The 23,772-nt window shown below is 41.5% G+C and overlaps 5 protein-coding genes across 6 annotated transcripts; 2 read left to right on the forward strand and 3 right to left on the reverse strand.

The window, feature by feature from the left end:
- Nucleotides 1-3,857: 3,857 nt before the first annotated feature.
- Nucleotides 3,858-9,330, reverse strand: LOC140765007 (UDP-galactose/UDP-glucose transporter 5-like). The gene is made up of 11 exons (XM_073103918.1): nt 8,880-9,330; nt 8,027-8,140; nt 7,854-7,946; nt 7,642-7,707; nt 7,298-7,396; nt 6,244-6,323; nt 5,271-5,383; nt 5,016-5,104; nt 4,607-4,693; nt 4,444-4,512; nt 3,858-4,363 (listed from the first exon to the last, which is right to left on the reverse strand). Exons 1-11 carry the CDS (start codon nt 8,982-8,984, stop codon nt 4,250-4,252), a joined length of 1,029 nt encoding a protein of 342 aa, XP_072960019.1. The 5' UTR covers nt 8,985-9,330; the 3' UTR covers nt 3,858-4,249.
- Nucleotides 9,331-10,350: 1,020 nt separating this feature from the next.
- Nucleotides 10,351-12,466, forward strand: LOC140765006 (uncharacterized). Its single transcript, XM_073103917.1, has one exon. The coding sequence runs from the start codon at nt 10,446-10,448 to the stop codon at nt 12,312-12,314; it is 1,869 nt and encodes a 622-aa protein (XP_072960018.1). The 5' UTR covers nt 10,351-10,445; the 3' UTR covers nt 12,315-12,466.
- Nucleotides 12,467-12,573: 107 nt separating this feature from the next.
- Nucleotides 12,574-16,484, reverse strand: LOC140765194 (psbP-like protein 1, chloroplastic). Of its 2 annotated transcripts, none has more exons than XM_073104148.1 (8): nt 16,301-16,484; nt 16,105-16,201; nt 14,777-14,857; nt 14,598-14,674; nt 14,351-14,473; nt 14,141-14,212; nt 13,628-13,724; nt 12,574-12,882 (listed from the first exon to the last, which is right to left on the reverse strand). In XM_073104148.1, the coding sequence occupies exons 1-8, from the start codon at nt 16,388-16,390 to the stop codon at nt 12,785-12,787; spliced, it is 735 nt and encodes a 244-aa protein (XP_072960249.1). In that variant the 5' UTR covers nt 16,391-16,484; the 3' UTR covers nt 12,574-12,784. The 2 variants fall into 2 exon arrangements, with proteins under 2 accessions (XP_072960249.1, XP_072960248.1); XM_073104147.1 differs by having other exon boundaries at nt 14,598-14,680.
- Nucleotides 16,485-17,650: 1,166 nt separating this feature from the next.
- On the reverse strand, nt 17,651-19,610 carry LOC140765363 (uncharacterized). The gene is made up of 2 exons (XM_073104414.1): nt 19,436-19,610; nt 17,651-18,718 (listed from the first exon to the last, which is right to left on the reverse strand). The coding sequence occupies exons 1-2, from the start codon at nt 19,502-19,504 to the stop codon at nt 17,954-17,956; spliced, it is 834 nt and encodes a 277-aa protein (XP_072960515.1). The 5' UTR covers nt 19,505-19,610; the 3' UTR covers nt 17,651-17,953.
- Nucleotides 19,611-22,209: 2,599 nt separating this feature from the next.
- On the forward strand, nt 22,210-23,500 carry LOC140764353 (aquaporin TIP1-2). Its single transcript, XM_073102877.1, has 3 exons — nt 22,210-22,444; nt 22,555-22,805; nt 22,923-23,500. Exons 1-3 carry the CDS (start codon nt 22,312-22,314, stop codon nt 23,295-23,297), a joined length of 759 nt encoding a protein of 252 aa, XP_072958978.1. The 5' UTR covers nt 22,210-22,311; the 3' UTR covers nt 23,298-23,500.
- Nucleotides 23,501-23,772: the final 272 nt, after the last annotated feature.

The following is a 23,772-nucleotide window of genomic DNA, read 5'->3' on the forward strand; positions in this document are numbered from 1 at the left end:
ATTTCCATCTTTCTCCAATGTCCGGTTTGTTGCTCTTCTCATCCTCCACATCTCCTTTCGGCTCTTTCTTCGCACTTCAACCTTGGGTCCATCGTCATCGGAGCTATCGTCTTGAGAGTCCATAAACCGTTCAGCATCTCCTCCATTGTCGCTGTCTTCATCTCCGTCGTAGTCTTTGTCGTCAGGCGGACATCTTCCACGCCGTCTCTCCAAAGAATGGAGTTCTTGGTAGCTCTCTCTAATACGAGATCTTCTTGGCCATAAAAGGGTCGTCTTCCATGGCGAGATGGCTTTAGAGTGAAGGTGTGAAGCCCATGAAAGGAAGGAAACGGAAAAGAGTCATCATCTTCTTCTCCTATTTCGACTTGCTTCCTCTTATGCTTAGGAATTGCTTGGAACGGTTTAGTCGTTGGCTAGGCGGAGAGAGAGAGCCGCCGGACGACGGTTGCGCGGACCCCATCGTAGTATTTATTACGGATCACTTGGAATCTCGAGGATGGACGTACGATGGGTTCAGAATGGCACGGTGTCTCAAGCACAGACGTTGCGACGATCGACGAGGATGATGGGCCAACCCCCGCCCAAGTCCCAACCCAGTACATCATCTCAGGTGTTACACGCATGCCTGGTAAAGTCTCCATCTGAGAGAGAATTTTTTACCAATTACAATACTTAATTAGTTTTCTTCAGTACAGTCCCAACTCTCCAACAGCAGGCATCTCCTCATTAAAGAATTTTTAAAAGAGTATTGAAGTATTTGCTTTGCTTTGAAGAGATAGATGACTATGGAAGACGGGGTTACGAACTTACGTTCTCTCTAAAAACACATAACCCTACGAACTTTAACACTTTATCTAAAAAGAAGAATTCATAGAAAGAATACTCCAATTTTAAAGGTGCTAGAATCCAATTGAGATATCTAACCTGATACCAGTGTGGGCAAATCTCCTCATCTCTCCCCTCAAATTATCAAACTCTGTTCCTCTTCTTATCGCCTTTGCCATCGGATGAGGTCGAACCGGCGATAACCAACATACTCATTCCCGCCGTCACAGCCGCCGCCGCCGTCGTCGGAGCTAGCCGACTCGCTTCCTTCGTCTTTCATGCTCTGCTCATCGTCGGCGGCGCTGTCCGTCAAATCACTTCCGTCATCCGCGCTTCTCTGCTCGTCATCTTTGGTCATCTTTGGAGGAGGTATCCATCGACTCGCTTCCCTCGTCCTTGCTGCTCTGCGCGTCATCTTTTGATGAGGAGGTATCCATCGACTTGGTCCCGGAATTCTGGCTGCTCTCTTCATTGCTGGTTCTATCGCCGTTGAGATTAGCAAGTTTAACCCATCTACTATCTCTTCCCGTTTCGTGATCATGACCGTCGTCGTCATCGTCGCAACAAGGATAACCTCCCGCATTGCCTCCTTCCGAGGCGTCCTTAAAGATCACGACAGTAGAGTCGGGCCATTCGGCAACGATGAATCGAAGCAGACCGAGGCCACCATCATCTCTCCCGAGAATGGAGTACTTCTGGGTCGCTCTCGCTACTGGGAGGTCTTCTTAGCCATAGGGAGAGCAAAAGGAGGAGGAGTCGTAGAGAGGGTTGTCTTCCATGGCGAGGTTGGTGTGGAGCAAAGGGATGAAGCCCATGGAGGAACGAAGGAAATGGGGAAGAGTCTTCTTCATTTTTCTTGCTCCCGTTCGTCTTGGAATTGGTTAGTTAATAGGTAGGGAGGCGGGAGAGAGAGAGAGAGGGAGAGAGAGAGAGAGAGAGAGAGAGAGAGTTTGACGGTTATATCCATCTGTCCTTTAAATGTCGTGCGTATAGCATGGCAGGCTGATGGCCCTCATTCCATCTCGGCCCAAAGCCCATCCAGAGCATGATCTCACGTGTTGTACGCATGCCAGGAAAAATGGCCACCCTCTCGTAAAAGGATTTTAATGACTACATTTAATGAGCAACAAACTGGATAATTTGATTGGATGTACAGCTTTGTAGATCAAAAGATGGGAGTTTCCAACTTTCATCTTGATTTGTTCTCGTAAAGGATGGTCCAGAATTTTGTTCTGGGTAGAGGAGAAGTGGGAGAAAGGACTAAAGTTCCACTCAGACTGATGCTTAAGTAATGCATCTATTTGAAATCCAGAGGCTATCACAATGTTACTCAGATGACGAATGGCCACCAGTCTTCTTCTATGGTCGGTTGTGATGGGTATCGTCCATCGTTGTACTGTTTGAAATCTAAACAGAGCATCTATTTGAAATAAGAATCATATAGTAGATGAGTATTTAGTTTGCATCACAAAAAAAAGCCATAAAATTTTCCATCAAGGGTTGCTCTTATCCGCAACTCAAACGACGCCCAGAACTTACCCAAAACATACTCGTATTAAAGTTAAAAGGCCATTAAATTTTCCAGAGACAAGTTGATGTAATACGCCATTCTTCCGACGTGCATGCATGGAGCCAAAAAAGAAGAGATATTAAAATTCCAGCACTCACTTCACATGAATAGAACAAACAAACTAATCAGATCCATATCAAGAAGACAACCGCCGAGAAAGATGGAGACAATCTAAAATCAAGATTCTGAACAGTTACAGCCCTGAAGAGTTACCAAATCTCACGTACTGTTAACAAGACTTCATCTCGAGTAAACTAAGAAAGACTCTGCTAGCCACTGCTCAAAGATCGAGAAATAAGCATGAGCATAATTTTTTAGAAGCTCTTCAATCTCCCAAGAAAAAAGTTTACCTTTGATCACCTTCTTGTGTTGTTGGTTTGGCCCCCCAGTGAAGGCTGACGTGGTATCCCGGCGCCTGACGAGGTCGTCGCCCTTGGCGAGAAGACGAATTTGGCGGCCCAGTTCATCAAACAGTCCTCTACTCTGGTATGGTCGATGAATATTCGATTTATATTCGTCTCCGGGAAAACAGTTGGCCATGCCCAGAATAAAGGCTCTACCTTTTCCTCCTCCTCTTCCTTCTTCTCCTCCTCCGTTTCCTTCTCCTCTTCCTTCTCCTCGGCAACGATGCAGCCGAGAAGAGCGAGGCTACCATCATCTCTCCCAAGAATGGAGTACTTCTTGGTCGCTCTCCCTACTGGGAGGTCTTCTTGAACGTAGAGAGAGGAGTCACAGAAAGGGTTGTCTTCCATGGCGAGGTGGCTGTGGAGCGAAGGGATGAAGCTCGTAGAGATGGAGAAGAGTCTTCTCGAGGAGGTCTTCTTCTTCTTCTTCTTCTTCTTCTTCTTCTTCTTCTTCTTCTTCTCTTCTTGCTTCCGTTCGTCTTTGAGGTGACTTGGTTGTTGAGGAGGCGGGGAAGAGAGACTTTTTGACGGTTATATGGGCCCATCTGTCCTTTAAATATCGTGAACAATTCCCAGCCCATTGCGGATCCTCGAGATTCCAAGTTATTTCTTCACGCGGCCCATATAATAAGGCAGGCTGATGGGCCGCATTCTATCTCGGCCCAAGTCTCACCTAATGCATCACACCTCACGTGTTGCACGCATGCCAGGTAACATGGCCATGCTAATGACAATAACAATTGGGTAATTGGCTTGGATTATATATATATATATACACACACTCTAGTTTTAGACTGGTTTCGTTTAATATATTTCTCTATAATCATAATAAAATAGAGAACGAAAACTTTATGAAGTATAGCCAAAATATTTCCATAGTTTACAAGTACTAAGTCACACGTAAATAAATAGATAAACATTCTCATAATTGGAGGGCAATGGCCAATGGTGGTTTACTGCTGGGCAATTCTTGCCACTTTGGATAAGTTTTGACATGAAAGTAAAGGTGGCATAGTTATTTGCTTCCACTAAAATTGCAAATATTAAAGCAGAATGGAGGCTTCTTTAGGGCAGTCAGGTCAATTTCTGGCCCAAAATTAAAGAACTGTAAACTATCATTCCCAACAGACAACTTTGTTTGAAAATTGTGAAAATAAAAACTGCAGAATAGAACATACACCATCTTAACTACTTCGATCTTGTTGTGCATTTGAAGGAAAAGAAGAAGAAGAAGAAGAAATAATTAAAGCCTCAAAAAACTAGCGTCCAGACTCTTCAACATGTAGCTGTTGTTAGCAAGTGCTTCTGGCCTTTCTCCTTTAGCATTCTTTCACCTTATTCTTTAAGATAGAGGGTTGTAGGTTAGAAGTTTAAGAATAATAGCAGGCATCATCTGTCAAGGGCTTTCCCTGCTCCGAGATGCAAGAGGTTATGTAATTTCATGACCCCATCATCTGTTATTTGCTGTATGCTCGTCCGAGCCATCCAACAGACTTCCTGGCACCGGCTTTTGCGGTTTGGATCTCAAGAAGGTTTTGGCATACAAAGCACCAAAGACGACGGCCTGATGTATGTGGATGATATTTGTTAAATCAAATTGAAAGTTAAAATGAAAAATAGTTAATATGAAGAAGAAATCCTCACAGCTCCAATCCACTGTTTCCAGCTAAGAGGATGTGCAAACCAAACACACGACAATAGTATGCTCACCAACTGCACCAATAAGAACAATTTAATCGTTTCGTACAAACTAAAATACCTGCGATTGATAAGTTACTTGTGAATTTGTTGGAAATAGGAGAATTACTTGTCTAGTTGTCATTATGGTAGCAAATGTAAGAGCTCCAAATGTTCGGATGGTATAGGAAATGAAGAATTGACTGGTTGTAGCTACCTGCACAGTACAAAGATCGGTATTAAAAACACCAGGATCAGAAGAATCAAGTACTTTTGTCTTCTTTCCGCTAACAACATAAAATTAGTGTTTTTCAATAATAATGTGCCAATGAAATTCCAAATCTAATATATGGTACTGGGTCTAAAAGAACCAGTGTCTTCTCTTTCATTCAAAATAGAAGAATTTTCTTTTATGTGAGAAAATAAAAGACCAGCAAGAATCTGATATTAGAGGTTTGCATGCCTGAGAGACCTACCTACATGTGAAAATCTCATCATTTATGTACAGAAAAAAAGAAGGAAAGCTCAGTTATACTTACAGTAGAAAGAATTATGACATCATAGAAGCAATCTTGCTGGCGAAACATAAAATCAACAGCTGAAAGAAGATGACCTTGTACAACAAGTCCTACATAAGGAAAATGTTAACTTAATGTGAGCAGTAGGATTGCTAGAAAAAAAAAAATTATGTTAATGGTCTTCAATAACTTCTCTTCATTTCAGGACAAAATAAGTCACAGTTCAAATGCTACTAAAGAACACAATTAAACTTTACCAGATGGATTAGCATTTACCGCTTAAACTAAGAAGACAAGAACATATCGTTGTGTAGAATATTTGGTTGTGTATTTCCATGTCATAACCTTTGAAGAGTTTGTCTTGGAATGTGCTTGTGAAACCATCAAATCTAGAAGAACGTAAGCAGAAAAGACTTAAAGATCCAGTTAAGTTGTTCAAAATACAAAAACATGAACAAAAATGTACAAATATAGACATGAGCTAACATCAGCAAGATTTTTTTTAAAAAAAATCTAGCTCCTAGTTATCCAAGAGACCTAAAGAAGCTTACCCATACCTTGTCAGCTACAGTCACTAATAATTCTAGAATAAAATTAATAAATACATGCATTTATGACAGCAAATGACAAAAATTCAACATGATGGAACCAAGAATATATCTATCAATCATGTTTATCAATCATGTTTATCAACATTTTCACAACTCTTTGAAAAATATTGACACACTGCTTTCTATTGTTTCAAACGAAAAGGTCTTCTTTTAGTACTACTACCACACCTGGTGTTATGGCCCTTGAGAAGTCAAACAAAATCTAACCAAACTCAACGCATAACCAGCAAAATCCTCTCTCCCAAGGAAAAACTCAAACTACCAAGACTGACAGTACAACAAAGTCATGCCAATATCTCTGGTAACACAAATATGGTAGGTCGAATAATATCCTAAGCACAATCAGTCTTTTCATTGTCTGAACAGTAACTAGGTATATAATCTGGTTTTTACAGGAATACAATGCAAAGACCAAATTGCTTTCCGAATCAGGGTCATTGAGTAAATGAAAACCAAGCAACTTAATAAGTCTTATCTATACAAGAAAGTAACTTTTGTAAGTTCAGATTTTGTAATACAACATTTTGCTCATCTTGTGACATTCTGGGAGTACCCCCATTTTATCCAATTATGCCAAATAAATCATGATATAATATTCTCAATAATGAAAGAGTATAGCTACAGATAATAAAATATACCCAAGATAACCAAGCATAAGTAACACTCCCAAAATAGTGCTTTCTCTCCCTGCATTGTATGGACTGATGTCAGCTGATGCCTACATTCAAGAAAGAACAAAAAAATTGATGTAACTGTCTTCAAGGTGAATGCTAACCACCAAAGTAACGCATATATTCTTCAAATTTTGTATTTCATTCTTTTTGCATAAACTATTTGAGATAAATTTTCCTGAGTTGAGATTCCACTAATTGCTAATAATCCAAAACTTAGAAGTTGGTCAATTTTTTTGGACCAGGTACATAAATTATGAATGAGTTCATATCTATATCAGTCACTGGTCATAAAAGGACACTTCATCTTCCTAGTTCCTATTTCAATTAGAGTATCACCATCTACTCATTATAAACATGAAATGCTTAAGCTATTTAGATAGTGTTAGAGGCAAAGTTTGAAGATCTTCTAGCATAGGTGATAACATATGCTAGACCACTACTTATCCTTATGACCTTGTTTAGTTTGAGGCTAAACCTCGAACTTGATTAGTTGCTCTCATTTCTTAGTTTTAATTTTTTAAAAAGTGAACTTGGTTAAATACAAAAAAGATAAAAAAGATATTTAGTTATTGAACCAAGTTTAGGATCTTGTCATAATAAAGGCAAGTAGATAGGGGAACAACTAAGTCAAACTCGAGATCCATTAAGCCATGAATTCTAAGATTCATAGCTTTGGAAACTATATTTTCCTTTCCTTCATTTTTTTTGTTTCTTTCCCCCCTTTGTGAGAGGTAAACTTCCCATTACAATAGCCAAATGCTTATTGCAATAATTTTTTGTATTAACTAGTAACTTCCTTCTCAAAAAATTCACTTGATCACTACTAGCTACTTAGAATATCCTACGTTTCCACTCACCATAAACTATCAAAAACCTTTGGTATATAATTTATTCACAAGAGAAATATTTCCAAAAGGAAAATTGACTGGATACTGCCCATTTATAAATTATGCTATTAAACCAAACATTCTAGAAATTAGATAGCGTTCAGCATGCACTTAATTAGCATAATATTTACCGGATATAGGATGAACAATGAGCAGCCCACCGTCACAAGCACAGCAAATAAGTAGTCTTTTCCATGATACCTCTTTTGCATTATAAGGGTACCCCAAACCTGAAAGGAACAGTAAGAAGATGATTCAGAATTTCCCATGAATGGGTAAACAGGTGGGATGAAAAATAATTTACGAAAAGATGAATTTTAACTCCAACAAGCAAAACAATTCTGCCTAGAATGAATACAATTCCATGTCAAGGGCATGGACACATGACAGCTGCTACTTCATTCATATAACTATGGAGAGAGTGCATTAAAATCTAGTAAGATGGGCAGACTTTCCAAAAACAAAGATGAATTACCATGACAGGAATCATTTTTGCACACTTTGCAAGTGTCTGGACTGGGAAACTAACATACTTGAGTGCCTGAAACAAGAAGCAATTATCAATATAGGAACCATCAGAGACTAGATTTCAGAAGAAAAAATAAGCATCAGTCTAACAAGAAACTTCTATCTTTTTGCTCCCAATGTAAGAACCTGAAGGTTAACAACTAGATAAAATAAACTGACCTCATACTGACATGTTGTGGTCAGTATATTAGATATTGATATTGCACAGTATTTGTAAATAGGAGCAACAGGATCCAAGGATCTCTTACTTGCCTGTGAAAGGAATGGAGATATTAACAGTTCAGCTATCTTCAGATAACCATAAAACAGACACAGTATTTTAACTGATTTACCAGCAACACGCCACCGGATACTACAGATGTCGCAAGACGGTTACAGAAAACAAGAAACAAAGAGTATTTAAAATATTCCTTCTTCTTGCCATATGGAATTCTCATGATCTTTTCCTGCATGAAGATGTGAAAGGCCCATCATAAAGAAATACTATGGTTAGCTGATAACGAAAGTAAGAATCTAAAAAATTAAATAACTTGCTGTTCAGCGAACAGAGATTTAACCGACCTAGGAGGTAGGGACTACCATGACCACCCTATACACCGCTATAGTCTTTCAGCGCATCACTCAAAATTGCATATCACGGTATAGGAAAGAACAGTATTCATGTTAAACATTTAAAGAGAAGGTGGAAAAACCACAATCTTAATAGTGAAAACACCAAAACCGGCCATATAATTGACTTCGGATGTGAATGTAAGTACTTTATATGATCCAAAAAAGATGTGGCAACAAAAATAAAATATTAGAACTCCAGCAGCTAAATCTTTATCATGTATGGACGGAAGTCAAGCCCATGTATTCTTTTCATACTGATTAAGTGCACACATAGTTCAAATAATACACTACGAATCCACATTTGAAAACTTTGAGATCGATCCGAAAGGATTAACCAAATTGATTTAGAGTGGAGCAAAATATGGCCAATTAGCATAGTAATCTTCATCCCTTTAGCTTACCATACCTTCTCAGATGAATATAATAAGCACGGAAAAAAATAGTTTTAATAGGACAAATTAAACTTCCGGTCGATTGCTTCCCCCAAAAGGATTCTTTTACTAGATCAAGGATCCCCCATAGAACCTACAAATCATGAAATGCTGCGATTCAGATTTGAGAAGATGATCGTACCTGTAAGACGCCGTAGATCACCAGCGTGCTCATGATTCCAACGACGGCAAACGCTAACCTGAGCAACTTGCGCTCTTTCAAGGGAAGGACAGGTGGTTCGGCCATGGCCCATCCAAACCCTAGCTTACCCTCTCCGAGAAAGCACGAGATTAGACTCCTAGATGTTTGAAATCGGAGAGAAAGAGAGGAAAAATAAGGTATTTTTTAAGGATTTAGCAGAGGAGAGAGAGAGAGAGATAGAGAGAGAGAGAGAGAGAGAGAGAGAGAGAGAGAGAGGGGGGGGGGGGTGGATCGAGGAGGAGGAGGCGACGGGACACGTGGCGGGCAACGGAGCAGGATGCAGGCCGGCGTCGTAGGGCTGCCTGTTATGATGTTGGGAAGGGAGAAGGAAAACGTTGCAGGCGATCGGCGCCAGCGGTGTCGTGAATTAAACGGGAAGGGTGCGAAAGAAATAAATTCTTTTTTCTCGAAAGTTACATTTCACACCCTCTCATATCTCGTTTAAAGATATTCACGTTTTCACACCTTATCTTTTCAGTATTTATTTTTTTAGCTTCTGAGTTTTTTATTTCTATTTTTTAAAAGTTCCGTTTCATTCAACCAGCTTCATCGAATAGACTTTATATTATATTATACTCCTATTTTTTTTAATAAAATATACTATACTTTTATTATATACTAAAATTTGCTTAATTAAATTATTATAATCATATTGTATCTTTTTCAAAGTCACAGTTATTAGTTATAACTTTTTCATGTTTATAATTTTATAATTAAATTAAGTCTTATTTTAAGTTAATAATAATAATAATAATAATAATATCACCTTAATATTCTATAGTATTACTAATACCTTAGAGATTAGAGTACTCAAGTATTATAATTCAAAAAAAAAGAAACATAGCTATCCACTGAACAATAACAACCGATTCAAAAATGAGCATAACACAATTCACAAATTATATATATATATATATATAACAGTCACATTATAATTTGATAATTCACTTTTTGGAAGGGGTAATATAATAATTTAAATAGTTGGGATAAATGGGTGAGATATCTCAATTTACTTTTCCCAACTAAAAGTTAGATAAAATTATCCGAATAAATAATATTTATGTAATTAATTTTCTTATCTTTTGTTTAGTAAGATATTTTCAAAATAGAGAGGAGTTTACCTCGAATAACCCCCCGTTATTTTAACAAACCAAAACCAAACAGGCCCAGAAGGCATCCCAATCCTCACATTAAAACCAAAAGGCAAATGGTCATTTTCTAAGGGCAAGCCTATAGCTATAATGGACTCGATTGGATGGGCTTGGCTGGGCCTGGCCTAATCCAAGTTCTATTTGGGCCTCGCAAGTACCGTGACCGCCAAGTCAAATCCATGTCCGACGTGTATCGCATCGCTGGTTTATATATATTCTTACAATCAACATCGAAACTTGCGCTTCAAGACAAGTAAAACCCCATCCTTCTCGTCTATGTAAAAGTATTAAACCCCGTCAACCTCTCTACCAGTCTCTTCGTCTCCTCTTCTTCGTATCACCACTCCATCGAGAAATGGCGACTTCTTCCTACTCCCTCGTCGCTCCACCCGATATCAGCCGCCCCTCTCCAGCGGCCACCACCGCTCCTTCCGCCTCCTCCTCCGACCCTTTTATCTCTGTAATGGACGCCACCTTCAACTCTCCCCCTTCTCCTCCCGAGAAAGGCCGCACCGAGAACAACTCTGCGACCTTCCTCTCATCGGGAAACCCATGCGTTGACTTCTTCTTCCAGGTCGTCCCCTACACCCCCTCCTCCACCGTCGTCGATCTCCTCGACGCCGCGTGGCGCCACCGCCCCCTCACCGCTCTCAAGCTCGTCTGCCACCTCCGCGGCGTGCGAGGCACTGGAAAATCCGATCGGGAGGGCTTCTACTCCTCCGCGCTATGGCTCCACCAGCACCATCCGAAGACCCTAGCCCTCAATCTCTCGTCCTTCGCCCAGTTCGGTTACATGAAGGATCTCCTCGAGGTGCTCTATCGTCTCCTCCATGGCGGTGATGCCCGAAAGAGTGAGAAATATCTCAGATCTAAGTCTTCTTCCTCGGGATCTAAGCTTCTTTGCCGCCAATCCGGATCCAAATCGTCCAAGGAGACGGACGAATCCATCAGTCCGATCTTTCAACAGAAGTGCTCGATCTCAAGGTCTCAGAAGCGTCTCGATCTCGCCGCCAGCGCCGTCGAGCGCTACGCCACCGATCTGGACTACCAGTTCCTCTACGACCGCGTCGCCGACTTCTTCGCGAGTCTTCTCACCTCCGACCTTGAGCAACTTCGCGCCGGCCACACCAATAAAATAGGGCTCGCCGCGAAGTGGTGCCCGTCGCTCGACTCCTCCTTCGACCGCCACACCCTCCTCTGCGAGGCGATCGCCCGCCGCGTCTTCCCTCGCGAATCCGACCCGGATTACGCCGACATCGCCGAGGAGCACTACGCCTACCGAGTTCGCGATCGCCTCCGGAGAGAAGTGCTCGTCCCTCTCCGCAAAGTGCTCGAGTTGCCAGAGGTGTACATGAGCGCGCGGCAATGGGATGCTCTCCCTTACAACCGCGTCGCCTCCGTCGCCATGAAGCGGTACAAGAATCTCTTCACGAAGCACGACGAGGAGAGGTTTCACGACTACCTTGAGAAGGTCAAGAAGGGGAAGGCCAAGATCGCCGCCGGCGCCCTTCTCCCCCACGAGATCCTAGCAGCCGCTTACCGCGGCGAAGACGACGTGGTCGCCGAGCTGCAATGGCAGAGGTTGATCGCGGACGTGTCGGGGAAATGCAAGCTCTCGAACTGCATCGCCGTCTGCGACGTCTCGGGCAGCATGAGGGGAACCCCGATGGAAGTATGCGTCGCGCTCGGGATGCTCATCTCGGAGCTGAGCGAGGAGCCATGGAAGGGGAGAGTGATCACCTTCAGCGAGAAGCCTGAGATACATTTAATCGAAGGGAATTCTATCGCAGCAAAGATGTCCTTCGTCAAAACGATGCACTGGGGGATGAACACGAATTTCCAGGCGGTATTCGACCGAATACTGTCGGTAGCAGTGGCCGGCAAGCTACCGGCTGAGAAGATGATACGGAAGGTGTTCGTGTTCAGCGACATGGAGTTCGACGAGGCGTCAGCGAACGACTGGGAGACGGACTACGAGGCGATATGCCGGAAGTTTGCGGCGAGCGGGTACGGGGAGTCGGTACCGCAGATCGTGTTCTGGAATCTGCGGGACTCGAGGTCGACGCCGGTGGTGGCGACGCAGAAGGGGGTAGCGCTCGTGAGCGGATTCTCGAAGAATCTAGTGAAGCTGTTCTTGAATGCAGACGGGGTCATCGACCCGGAGACCGTCATGGAGGCGGCCATCGCCGGCGAGGAGTATGAGAAGCTGGTGGTGGTTGACTGATGTCGAGAGGAATTCTCTCCTCCCTTATTAGTTGAATACGCTCGTAGCTTTTCAATGAAATCCACAACTTTGTTCATGCTTTCACGAACCATTCGCGTCGACCATTTGTAAAGACAAAAGATCTAAATCTATTACATCGATTTTTCTTTTTAAAAATAAATCTTATTATTATTATTAATTTCTTAATATTATTAGTATTAGAATGTGATATCCGGTGAGACCTCCATTAACCATAGACAGACTTATTAGTCTCCATACATGGCTCATCAATTGAGATCTCCATTAATTCGCAAGGAACAGTGAATTAATTCGCAGACCGAAGCCTTTTCTTGAAGACAGTATCTTCACAGATTGGAACAAACAACAATGTAATGCGAATTCTTGATACTCAACAGTATATACTTCATCTATGAAAGAACAGCCTGAAGAAAATAGCACCGAAAAGCTGGCGCAATCTCTTACAACCTTGTTTAACTGATTTTGAACGAATCGATGACTGTGTGCAGCTTATCCTTCATCTTCTCCCATCTCCTTTCGTTGGCTCCTGTTGTCAATGTATAGAACTTGCCTGCCAAATATAACAGCCGCCAACCACCGTCAGCATCTTTAGTTAAATGCAGAACACTATTAGGTTACTAAATTTTATTTTTAGAAACAAGATCGATGTTTCTGTCGCCAAAGACAGCATATGAAAATGCCAACTATAGTAATCAAGACACTGATCATGATCCTTGATGATTTTATTTAATTTGAAATGACACTATCTATGTAACCCTTATTTTAAACTTCCAATCAAGGATGACCGTACCGGTGGTGTATTGGCACATGGCACGAGGGGTGGCGCACAACACTCCTTCTAATTGTTTCGCCGCTCATCATCGACCTCGCTGCCGATCACCGTCGCCGTAGCTAATCGCCGTCGCTGTTGGCAACGACAATCAAAGAGCAGCAAGCGGCGATGGCAAAGGTGAGTATCTATTTTTTTCTCTCTCCTCTTACAGTATGGCCGGCAAGTGCCGCGGCACGTGTCGTGCCGTACCGTGCCGGCCGGTGGTCGGCATAGTCTGTGCCTGTGGCACAGCCATCGTTGCTTCCAATTATATAATAGTTAGCTTTTAGTTTCTAGATTTGTCTAAACTCTGTATGGTTGATAATCCACAGGTCTAAAATCAAGCAAGCTTATTTATTTGTTCCATATATTGTAATACCAGAGAGCCTTTCATTGTTTCAAAACCAAATATGCATGTAAGTAGCACTAAAGGATTATAAGGCAGTTCTACAAGATTGTAGATAGAATCATAGAAAATACATACCATTACCAATGGATATCGCACCAAGTGCGTGTCTAGTATAGTTTGGAGCTTGAGCAATAAACTCAAAAGTGTAATAAGCTTTCCCATCAACATCATGCTGGGCCAAAAACAATATTGCATAAGTTCAATGATCAAGAGAGTATTGAAGTCTGACAAAAGCAAAGATTATAAAAAATGACATGTATTGGCCTTTCATAAGTATGCCATTACATTGTAAACCAGTAAACACAAGGCCTGCCAGTGATAAACAGGATCCGAGGAATTTCTATTTATGTGAAACCATTCTCTATTGCACATCGATCTTCTTTACAATTGGTGGTCAAATTGGCAGAAGCCTTTATTTAGAAGATAAGAAATTCCCCCAAAGAAAGAAAATGACATAATGGTAAATTAACATGATGACCTAAGTTATGAAAATATTCAAGTTACTCTAGGAATAACCCTTTTCGAAAGTGAGAAAATTGTATTTAATATTCTCAGCAAATTAACACAAGAAGATCAAAAGAATTGTACCTCTGATGCCTCAATCAACTTTGTTTTTTGTGAAGGAGGTGCCAGAACCTTCTTGATTAAAGTCTCAGCAACCTAAAATATATGAACTTGTGAACATACTAATATAATGCTTATATATCCACAGGGCAAATATTCATCATAGTAGCTTCGGCTCTATGACCTTGCCCAAAATTTATATAAAGAGAGAGAAAGAGTAACAAAGTAACAGACCTGTTGTGGGGATCCAAGATCCCGGACGTCTTGCTTGCTAGTTGTGACCAAGTTAACACTGACACTTTCTAAAGGTTCGATAACATCTTTGTAAACCTTATCTTGGCCTTGAATGGTAACTTCCTGGGGTCAATCCACATTATAAGAACTCATAGTGAACCAATATAACAATGTATACAAAGTTAATAACTTAGGGGTTGCTTTTCTCTTCACAGGTTTACTATTTCAAGAGGTTGATGAATCTTACTTGCCACCCAAATGGGTATAGAAATGAATAGCCATCCCTCTGGTCTGAGACGGTTTGAAATCCTTTCTTAACCTCTGCTGCAACTAAGCCATATCAGGGTACTTCTCAGAAATTCAGCATTCTAGTAACTTGATGACAGATCTACTAATTAGAATTGCTACGCTTCGAGGAAAACTCACATGATGCTGGATTAGCATGAGATAGAAATACATAGGCACCACTTGCTCCAGCCACAAGCACTTGACGCCTACCAGATTTCTCTGCAGTGCAAGCAACCGTCAATAATGTGATGAAACCAAAATTAATGATACTAATCCAGCTATATTTTCCCTCTTCATATTTCAACAAAAACAGGATGACCAATCACAACACTGCACTTCAGCATATCACTTGCCAGTAAAAGTTTACTGTCTTCAGTATCACGTATACATAAATGTCATTAATAAATTTATGCAGTAGGATAATATGGCATATAGGAAAGCTGAGATTATGCACCCTTATCCGATCTCATACAATAAACTATGACAATAAATGGCACCCTTGACATACACATGCATCATGTACACAGGAATGTCAGTATTAGATATAGATATAACAAATACGAACACACCATAAGAGAAACCTTAAAAATAAAATAGGAAGTAATTCATTACGGATAGGTATTGATAGACACATGCATACACACAACTCACACCAATGACCTATGTATGCCTTTATATCTCTTAGTGAGAGAGAGTGTGCATATTTATTATGTTTAATTTGCTTAAGAGTTACATAGTAAGTTAGTACAATAAATAGATAATAAGAATCTCTAAGTTCTTCATCCATAGATTGTCATCACGTACAATGAAATTTCCAAAATATATGGAAGAAAAGTTACTAATGGTTAAAGATTGAAGAAAAAATGAGAAAAGCTACATCTACAAAGTATGGTAATTTTCACTGGGGCATAATTTCCCAGTTTAGGTAGACTATTATCCATGCAGTATCCACGCCTAGCATCTATCATTACATTATTCCCCTAATGACGCCCAAATAAAAATAAGAATCTTCACGTAATAGATCGTAAAAATTTTCAATAAATTATATTTACAGCTACCCCCACCCCGCTTCACTTATTTTACTTATTCCCAATTCAAATTTTTCATTAAGCTTAAGGCTGATAAGTCATGGTCACGAAGAAGGCAACATTTCCATGAGGAGTTCTACCTAGAAATTATGTCATTATGGAACAGAGACAGTCTCAGCTGTTTGCGAAAATGTGCATGTGAGTTAGCAGCTGTAAACTTGTAAATTCTCATCGCACAAACATAGCCAGTAGAAATGTACTCTAATGTGGTGTATTAAACAACGATACTTCTCATACAGATACTGATTGCATTATATGGAGTAATGCTTTGACAAACCTGGCGACAAGCCAATTTATTGCCAGTACTCTTAATAAGTAAAGACGCTACGCTATATATATATATATACTTCATGAGGTTGATTGAGTCCTTGAACATACCTTGCGGGTGAGATGGAGAAGTCTCCGCTCTGACTTGGAATGGCACCCTTCTCTTGTAGCATTGCGCAGGAAAGAAAGAAGGGCTTCGCAGCACCAACTAAGAACAATACCAAAAGACCAACATAAGCGAAATGATCAAAACTCCACAAGCCATCAAGAATTTGGCAACCAAAAAGAAAAGAAAAAGAAACCCAACCTTATAGGAAGAAGATGAAGAAGAAACGTTGGCAGAAGCACTCAAGAAGATTGCTCCCTGCCCCGGAGGAGAGCCCCTCAGAGTGGCCATTCTTTCCTAAATATGGAAAGGTTGGTGCTTTTTTGCGGGGTATAAGAGTGGGCAGGGGATGGAGGGAGGAGTTGCGGAGGAGGAGGAGGGACTAGGGACGCCTTATCTAATTTATCCGATTCCTTTGTTCGATAGACGAGCATTTGTCCACCTCAGCATGGATTTGGGCCTTTCATCTCGGCCCACATCACTATGTTACGTTACCTATCACAGCCCATCCGAGCCGTCCATTCTGTATATTAAGATACAAAATCTAGGCTATACTAATCTCTATCTTTCTTATCCTCACTAGTAGTGTAATCTACTTCAGTCTCGAACAATTGCACGCTTATGGCACCCAATCTGAAAGCCGGATTGCACTTCATCTCAGAGTGGTACATCTTGAGGAGTTCTCTCCTTTCTCGCCATTGAAGTAGAGGAAATCAATTCCTCCAAGTGATGCAGAACACTTGCTCTGCAAAGCTGGGCAGTTTGACTTACGGCGAAACCAACAGTCGATGAATTGGACGTGGAAGACATGAGCACAGTTTTGTACTAGTCTAAGCCAATCTCCATTATGAAACTCAACCAAGCATACTGCACCCTGTTCATGGCATTCATCAGATTCTTTGATCTCCTCCCTGAATTGGATTGCTTGAAATGAGCAAATTAATGAAGAAGCCAGACCTTCGCTTTGCGTCTCTACCGCAGGTTGATCGGAATTGTCAGTGCTATTAGCTGGAGGCAGTACTGCAAGGAGAAAAATTAGGAATCCAAGGGCAAGTGCTGCGGCCATGAAGGTGCTTCCATGCTGTTTTCAATCCTGAGAGATTTCTTAGAGAGGAAGGAGGAAGTTCTCAGAAGTGATATGGTTAAGACTTGATGGTGGCTACCTGGCAAACATAGTGGTTATCTCAATGTGGAATTAAGTAGTGATAATTTTGATGAACATGGTAAAATTAGATGCATGAGATGACAAAAAATGGAAACTTGGAACCTCTTGGTTTCTTCTTTTTATCCGTCAGCCACAAGAATTTAGGATCTATGGATTCTCTTGCTGAGTTCAAGAACACCAATCATGTTGAAATGCTTCTCCTATAATTCTATGTATCTTTATCATGTCAGATAAGATCTCCTCTAAGAAATGCAACAGTTTTAACTGAAGTTAAATGTCTTAGTTTCTTAGGTCAATGAGACTAGTTTGTTGATCCATCTTAATCTGAAACAAGGAATAAAAAAAGGAAAAAAGAAGTTTTCCACTAGTAATTGACCATATCTTTTCCAACTCAAAGTACATAATGCATTAACACAAAATGGAAACAGATTAGACCTTCTTATAAACTAAATGTAGATAAATTGATAAGAGTTTACAGAAGGACTGTAAGAAAAGAACAAACTCTCAGACTTCATGTTGAATTGTAACATAAGTTAACTGAAAAGCCAAAACAAATTTGGCCTATTTACATCATAACATTCCAATCTACATATGCTAATCCAGTTAGTTGTCTATCAACCAAGAGCAGAACATCTAATCTTTCTAACAACTCAAAGAAGAACAACTACTCCACATCATGAACCAGTGGCTTAGTGAGTCTTTTGCCGTTTCGCAGTCAAGCTCTGGTAGCTATTAACAGAAGGCAACACAATTCCTCTCTTTGTCATATACAATCCTGGTTCAGTGCTAACATTTGCAGAACTCTGACCCAATTGATTTGGATTCACAACCAATGAGTCGCGGACTTTAACCGACATCGGAGGAATCTGAAATGGTTGCGATGGCGGCGGATTACGCCATCTTGGAAGAGGCCCAGCCACCATTACAGTCTGGAGCAATGGCCCTGAATCCATAACAGCTTGCAGAAGCTTCCCCTTCTGCGGCAGTGGTTTCATCATTGCAACACGTTCAATTATAGCAGAAGCATGATCATATTTAGCATTGCCCAATAAGAATCCCGTCGAAGAAGTAACTGCGGTGTTGTGCACTGGCTTGGATGAATCAGCCATGTTCATGCTTGATATATCTGAAGATGTAACCGTTTCGATGAAGGACTCGACAGGCGAAGAAGTATAAGATTGATGGTTGGGAGTTCCAGATAAGCTATCAGATTCGGTGACGCTGGAATTGACCCTTGTTTGTTGATTCGTTGGTGGGATCTCAGGTTGGAGATATGCGAGTAAAATCTGCAGCTGATCTCTTGCTTCATCTCTTTCCTGTGTGGTTATCTTCACAAGTTGGAGTAGATGATTGATGCTATCCTCATGCCTCTTCATCTCCTCCTTTGTATTGCTTCGCAATGATTCCAGTTCCAGAGTGGTGCAGAGAAGTCTATGCTTTAATTCCTCAACATTCTGTTTGACAAGAATCAGATATGATTAGAGAGAGTTACAAACATTGGCAAAACCACTCAAAGATCTAGAGCAACTTCTTTGTAGATAACAACTCCAGAATGCAATAGAATTTCAGAGAATCTTTACGCAACCACGTACGTCAAACAGTTCCCACTCGCCAATGACCAAACACTTCTCAAGGTATGAAAAAGACTCAAAAAAATATTTAAAAAGAACATCAAGAAAAATTAAAAATAGTACAAGTATTAGTGGCCCAGTTCAACGCATCTTAGCATTCTTTATATATATAGTACAAATATTTCTGCACATTCTTAGTCACATCTATTAAATGGTAAGAAAACGTAAAATTTAGAGGGGGCAAAAAAGAAGAAGAGAGACTTTTTTTTTTTGACATTACAAGGCTTCTTGGTTCCAGTGAACTGTGCCAAACTTTGACCGTTGGCCCTCAAGCCGCCTAGATCAGCTACATGCATAACAACACCAGACACCAGCAGCGCCGCCCCGAATACAGATACGTGGCGGGCGACCACTTCGTCTCGCTCGTCCGACCATCCGCCGAGACATCTCGTCCCTTACGTCGCCGGTCCCGGCAACGCTTACCCGCGGCACTACCCCTTATTTACAGAACTAAAAGAGGCACCCAAAAACTCACCAAATACAAAGAAATTGTAAAGCGAGAGGAGAAGAAGAAGAAGAAGAAGAAGAAGAAGGAAAGACCTCTTGATAACTCCAAAGAGCATCCACAGTAACGTCCCCAAGACTCCAAGGCAAAGGCTCCATTCCCATATCTCTAGCTCTCTTTCTTCACCTCTCCTATATAAGAAGGCTTTCTTCTATAGCAACACATATAAATAAGAGTTTGGGTCTTCTTAGTTTTGAAATAAGAAATATAAGGAATGTAGATTTGCCCCTATAAGAGGTTGCCATATATATGAAAATATTACCCACGAATCCTCGCCGTCTTTTGGGCCCCACTAATACAAACTTACTTACTTATACCGGTACAATCCTTTGGCTTTTACTTCCTTTTCCGGGTAAATTCTTATGGTAATTTCCTTCTTCCCCTGCGTCAATGGAGTTTTCAAATGCTTAAACTGATGCCGAGTTACGATCCTTGATGGGCTCCTAATAGATCCTTATCTTTCTCAGCGATCGTGATGGATTCGGTCATGGCTTTAATTTTCGTGAGACGATCACGAGACTAAAGAGCTAAAAGCCAAATCCACAGTTGACCTACGCTTGCTACGTCAATTTGCTAATGAAAGGCCACCATGCGGATGCGGAGTTGCCGGTTCCGGTCTAGACCCGTTAAAATTTTCTTCTATGCTTTTGTTTAATATGAAACGGACGGCTATAAGAAATATATATATAAATATATATAAATAATTGTGGGGGATAAAGTTGGGGAAGAAACGGACAAAGGTCGTGAGACATGGAAATCCGGGGGGGTCTTGTACATTGGATCTTGCCATCTTTGAGCTCCTCCCAAAAGTGATTTCCTATTGTCTTGCTTTATTTATTGGAACTTGATAGGCCCATCAAATGTCATGACCAAACTGGCCCTATAAAACCTATGCGTGTGTAGAACCAAAGGATATAAAAAGCTTTTAAGTATTGTTAACATAAAAATATAGGTGGTAACTGGTAACAAGAAAATATATGTATATATATATTGAAAAGAGAGAGCACCTACCAAATTAGTGCATTGGCTATGATAACCCCTGCCTAAAGGCACCTACTTTTAGGGACTAAAATGTAAAATTACGAGATGTAGTCTGGGGCCCACCAGGGCCTTTTAAGTACGTGGGAGACTTCTCGCCCGCGGAGTCCCGGAGGCCCGGTCCACTAAAGGGGTGACCGTTGCTTACCCTTTTTCCCGAGTGTTAACTTTTTAAAACCCCCGTTCTTATCTCAAGCTTAAAAACCCCCAACGGCTTTACCGGTCGACCTAATCATGTTGCCCAACCCACCTCAGATCCAACAAAAAGCTACAGCCCTTTGGATTCCAATGCTTCTTTTGATGCCACGTGTGCACCCTACGCACGAGGAGACGGTGGTATACAATGCCCTCCCTCTCCCTCTCCCTCTCCCTCTCCCTCATAATTAATTGTTTTAGAACCTCCCTCCCTCCCTTCCTCCCTCGTTAATAATTGTTTTAGTAGAACCTAGGAATCTAGCCATTGGTAGTCTGTAGAACCATGGTTAAAATTCTATTGGACGTCATTTAATTAAAACGGTGATATTTACCCGGTCCCACCTCTGAAAACAAAACATTCGCGCTCTCGCCTCTCGGCTAGTTTATTATGGTGATTAAGACTAATTAACAATAGTAAGAGAGGTCTTAATCATGAGGTGGGCCGGAGCGGCGATCGATGCGGTTGTCCTTTACGCGGGCATGCACATGGGGATTAGGTACGCTCCATGTGTATTTCCAATACACGTGTCAGCCTACCAGTCAAGTCTTACACGTGCGGCGGGGAAGAGACAAAAGTAAGTATACGTGGCGGATAAGGCGTGGAGGGTGGCACATGCACAGGCCTAGGAATGTAGACTGCACGTGCCTCGAGCCCTCGCGCCGTATAAGCGCCGGTGGATATAGAACTATAGAAGAAGTCTATGTATCAAGTTTGGTGGATTGTCTTTAACTAAGTTAATTAATGTGTTCATTTAATGCCTTTTGTCTACTTACCATTCTTAAGGTTCATCTAAACCTTAAGTTGGTTCTTGCTAGAAATTGTGGATCCAATGCAAGGATGAAGGATCTGTCCAAATCCCTAAAAGTTGGGCCAGGCCTAGAATACCTATAGGCCAGACTAGCTTTAGTCTGGCCCAGCCCATATTATGCTCCAAGATAATTAGGGCTGTAAAAGTAATCTAGCCGGTTCAAGCTCCTCGAAAATTGGGTGAGCCGAGTTTGATCTTAAAGCTACACTCAAAATTAAATCTGAGCCAAACTTAATTTTGAGTCGACTTAATATATATATATATATAAATTGTTAATTCAGCTGTTCATTTAAATTCGAGCTCGAATTAAATTTTAAATAAACTCAAAATTAACTTAAATTAAAATTATTTTAATTCAAACTTAATCATAGAGCCGAACTTGAAATTATTTTTAACCCAAGTCAAGTCAGGCTCGACCAAGCTCAACAAACAATTAGTTCACTATGTCTACGACCAATTCATCCTCCAGCTAAACTCGACGACGGTGACAGATGTTCAAAAATAGCGCCACGTCACTTGGTCGGCGATACGATCCACTACAACGGCCAAGAACACCGATCCGAGCTCCACAACCAATCATTCCGTACACGTGGCAGCACTCCATCGGTCCGGAGGCCCGTCCACGAGCTGCGCGGGGGCACCGACCATTGGACGGTTGAACGGGCCCCTTCGATTAACACTTGCGGGTAAACCGGCTCTTCCCGGTTCTCGAGCCGTTATCTCAGTCCATATATATATATATATATATAACCACCATAGGTGAAGCTAAGAAGCCAACGAAACGTTGAAGCATAAGAAGAGCTTCCACCTTCCAGTCCTAGCTAGAGATAGATTAAGTATTTCCCCCATAATTCAGCAGAACAAAAGATATGCCGATCAATAGGATTGCAATTGGAGGTCCGGGAGAGGTGAGCCAGCCCGATGCTCTCAAGGCGGCCCTCGCGGAGTTCTGCTCGATGCTCATCTTCGTCTTCGCCGGCGAAGGCTCGGGGATGGCTTTCAGTAATTATAATATACCACTATTTCTCTATCTGCTCAAATGTACTCTTTAGCTTATTCTTAATATACCTACATTTCAATTCAACACGGTTGCAATCTTCTTCTTCCAACAGGCAAGCTCACAAACGATGGTTCGACGACGCCTTCCGGTCTCATCGCCGCCGCTTTGGCTCACGCCTTCGCTCTTTTCGTAGCCGTCTCGGTCGGCGCCAACATATCAGGAGGCCACGTCAACCCCGCCGTCACCTTCGGCGCCATCCTCGGCGGTAACATAACTATTGTACGTGGTATCCTATACTGGATCGCCCAGTTGCTAGGCTCAGTGGTTGCATGTCTTCTTCTCAAGTTCGCCACCGGTGGAATGGTAAATATTTTAGAACAACGTACTCAACTGTACATAAAAAATAATTACACGACCTCGATCTCTAGTAGAATTAAGAAGTTATAAACGGTATGTGTATGTCGTTGTTGTGCTGTGCAGCAAACGTCGGCTTTCTCTTTGTCGGCGGACGTGAACGCCTGGAACGCTTTGGTGTTTGAGATAGTGATGACCTTCGGATTGGTGTACACAGTGTATGCTACAGCGGTGGACCCCAGGAGGGGAAACCTTGGGATTATAGCACCGATCGCTATCGGGTTCATTGTGGGTGCAAATATCTTGGCTGGTGGGGCCTTTGATGGTGCATCCATGAACCCAGCAGTCTCCTTTGGGCCCGCAGTGGTGAGCTGGAGCTGGGCTAACCATTGGGTGTACTGGGTGGGTCCATTTATTGGTGCAGCTATTGCTGCCGTGGTCTATGATGGAATATTCATTGGCCAAGGGACCCACGAGCAGCTCCCAATCGCAGACTACTAAGGAGATAAAAGAAAAAGAAGAAAAATTCTAGCTACTAGTCAAGTCGACCCTGTTTTCTTGGGAAGATGCATGGAATTAATAATGGTTGTTCTGGTTTTTATTTTCTTTTTCTTTAATTTTCTAGTTAAAGTACAAGTGTCATTTCATGGATTGATGACTTGATGTACTTGGTTAATTGTAAGAATGAGGTTTTACTGTAAGAACTGCGTCTGTCTACGTGGCAATATATTTTGTTGGTTATTGTAAGAAAACCCTATGCCTAGGGCTGTAGAGAATCCTAGCTTCCATTTCAGCATGCGAAGTCGGCTAACTTAGGTTCTCGACAACGACTTGGGCTTTCCGCGCTCTACAACGACCCTGCTGATTTATAAATGGGAGGTTCTGCGAAGGTCTCGCCCATTTTGTCAATTTTGTAGGAAGCGAGCGCGATCCCGAATATCCATCGCTCTATCTCCCAGGTAATTACGAAACCATT

The sequence above is a fragment of the Typha angustifolia genome, chromosome 8 (genome assembly GCF_048772165.1).
Source record: "Typha angustifolia cultivar Huaian chromosome 8, ASM4877216v1, whole genome shotgun sequence".
NCBI classification, from domain to species: domain Eukaryota; kingdom Viridiplantae; phylum Streptophyta; class Magnoliopsida; order Poales; family Typhaceae; genus Typha; species Typha angustifolia.

Excerpts from the sequence above, each read along its gene's own strand:
- LOC140765007 (XM_073103918.1), bottom strand. The coding sequence starts at position 8,984 with ATGGCCGAACCACCTGTCCTTCCCTTGAAAGAGCGCAAGTTGCTCAGG. Across the intron at positions 7,947-8,026 it reads TATCCGGTGGCGTGTTGCTG|GCAAGTAAGAGATCCTTGGA; the intron begins GTAAATCAGTTA and ends TTCCTTTCACAG. Across the intron at positions 5,384-6,243 it reads CTTATGCTTGGTTATCTTGG|ATTTGATGGTTTCACAAGCA; the intron begins GTATATTTTATT and ends ACGTTCTTCTAG.
- LOC140765006 (XM_073103917.1), top strand. The coding sequence starts at position 10,446 with ATGGCGACTTCTTCCTACTCCCTCGTCGCTCCACCCGATATCAGCCGC.
- LOC140765194 (XM_073104147.1), bottom strand. The coding sequence starts at position 16,390 with ATGGCCACTCTGAGGGGCTCTCCTCCGGGGCAGGGAGCAATCTTCTTG. Across the intron at positions 16,202-16,300 it reads CTTCATCTTCTTCCTATAAG|TTGGTGCTGCGAAGCCCTTC; the intron begins GTTGGGTTTCTT and ends TATTGTTCTTAG. Across the intron at positions 14,474-14,597 it reads TATACCCATTTGGGTGGCAA|GAAGTTACCATTCAAGGCCA; the intron begins GTAAGATTCATC and ends GATTGACCCCAG.
- LOC140765363 (XM_073104414.1), bottom strand. The coding sequence starts at position 19,504 with ATGGGAATGGAGCCTTTGCCTTGGAGTCTTGGGGACGTTACTGTGGAT. Across the intron at positions 18,719-19,435 it reads CTCTTTGGAGTTATCAAGAG|AATGTTGAGGAATTAAAGCA; the intron begins GTCTTTCCTTCT and ends CTTGTCAAACAG.
- LOC140764353 (XM_073102877.1), top strand. The coding sequence starts at position 22,312 with ATGCCGATCAATAGGATTGCAATTGGAGGTCCGGGAGAGGTGAGCCAG. Across the intron at positions 22,445-22,554 it reads AGGCTCGGGGATGGCTTTCA|GCAAGCTCACAAACGATGGT; the intron begins GTAATTATAATA and ends TTCTTCCAACAG. Across the intron at positions 22,806-22,922 it reads AGTTCGCCACCGGTGGAATG|CAAACGTCGGCTTTCTCTTT; the intron begins GTAAATATTTTA and ends TGTGCTGTGCAG.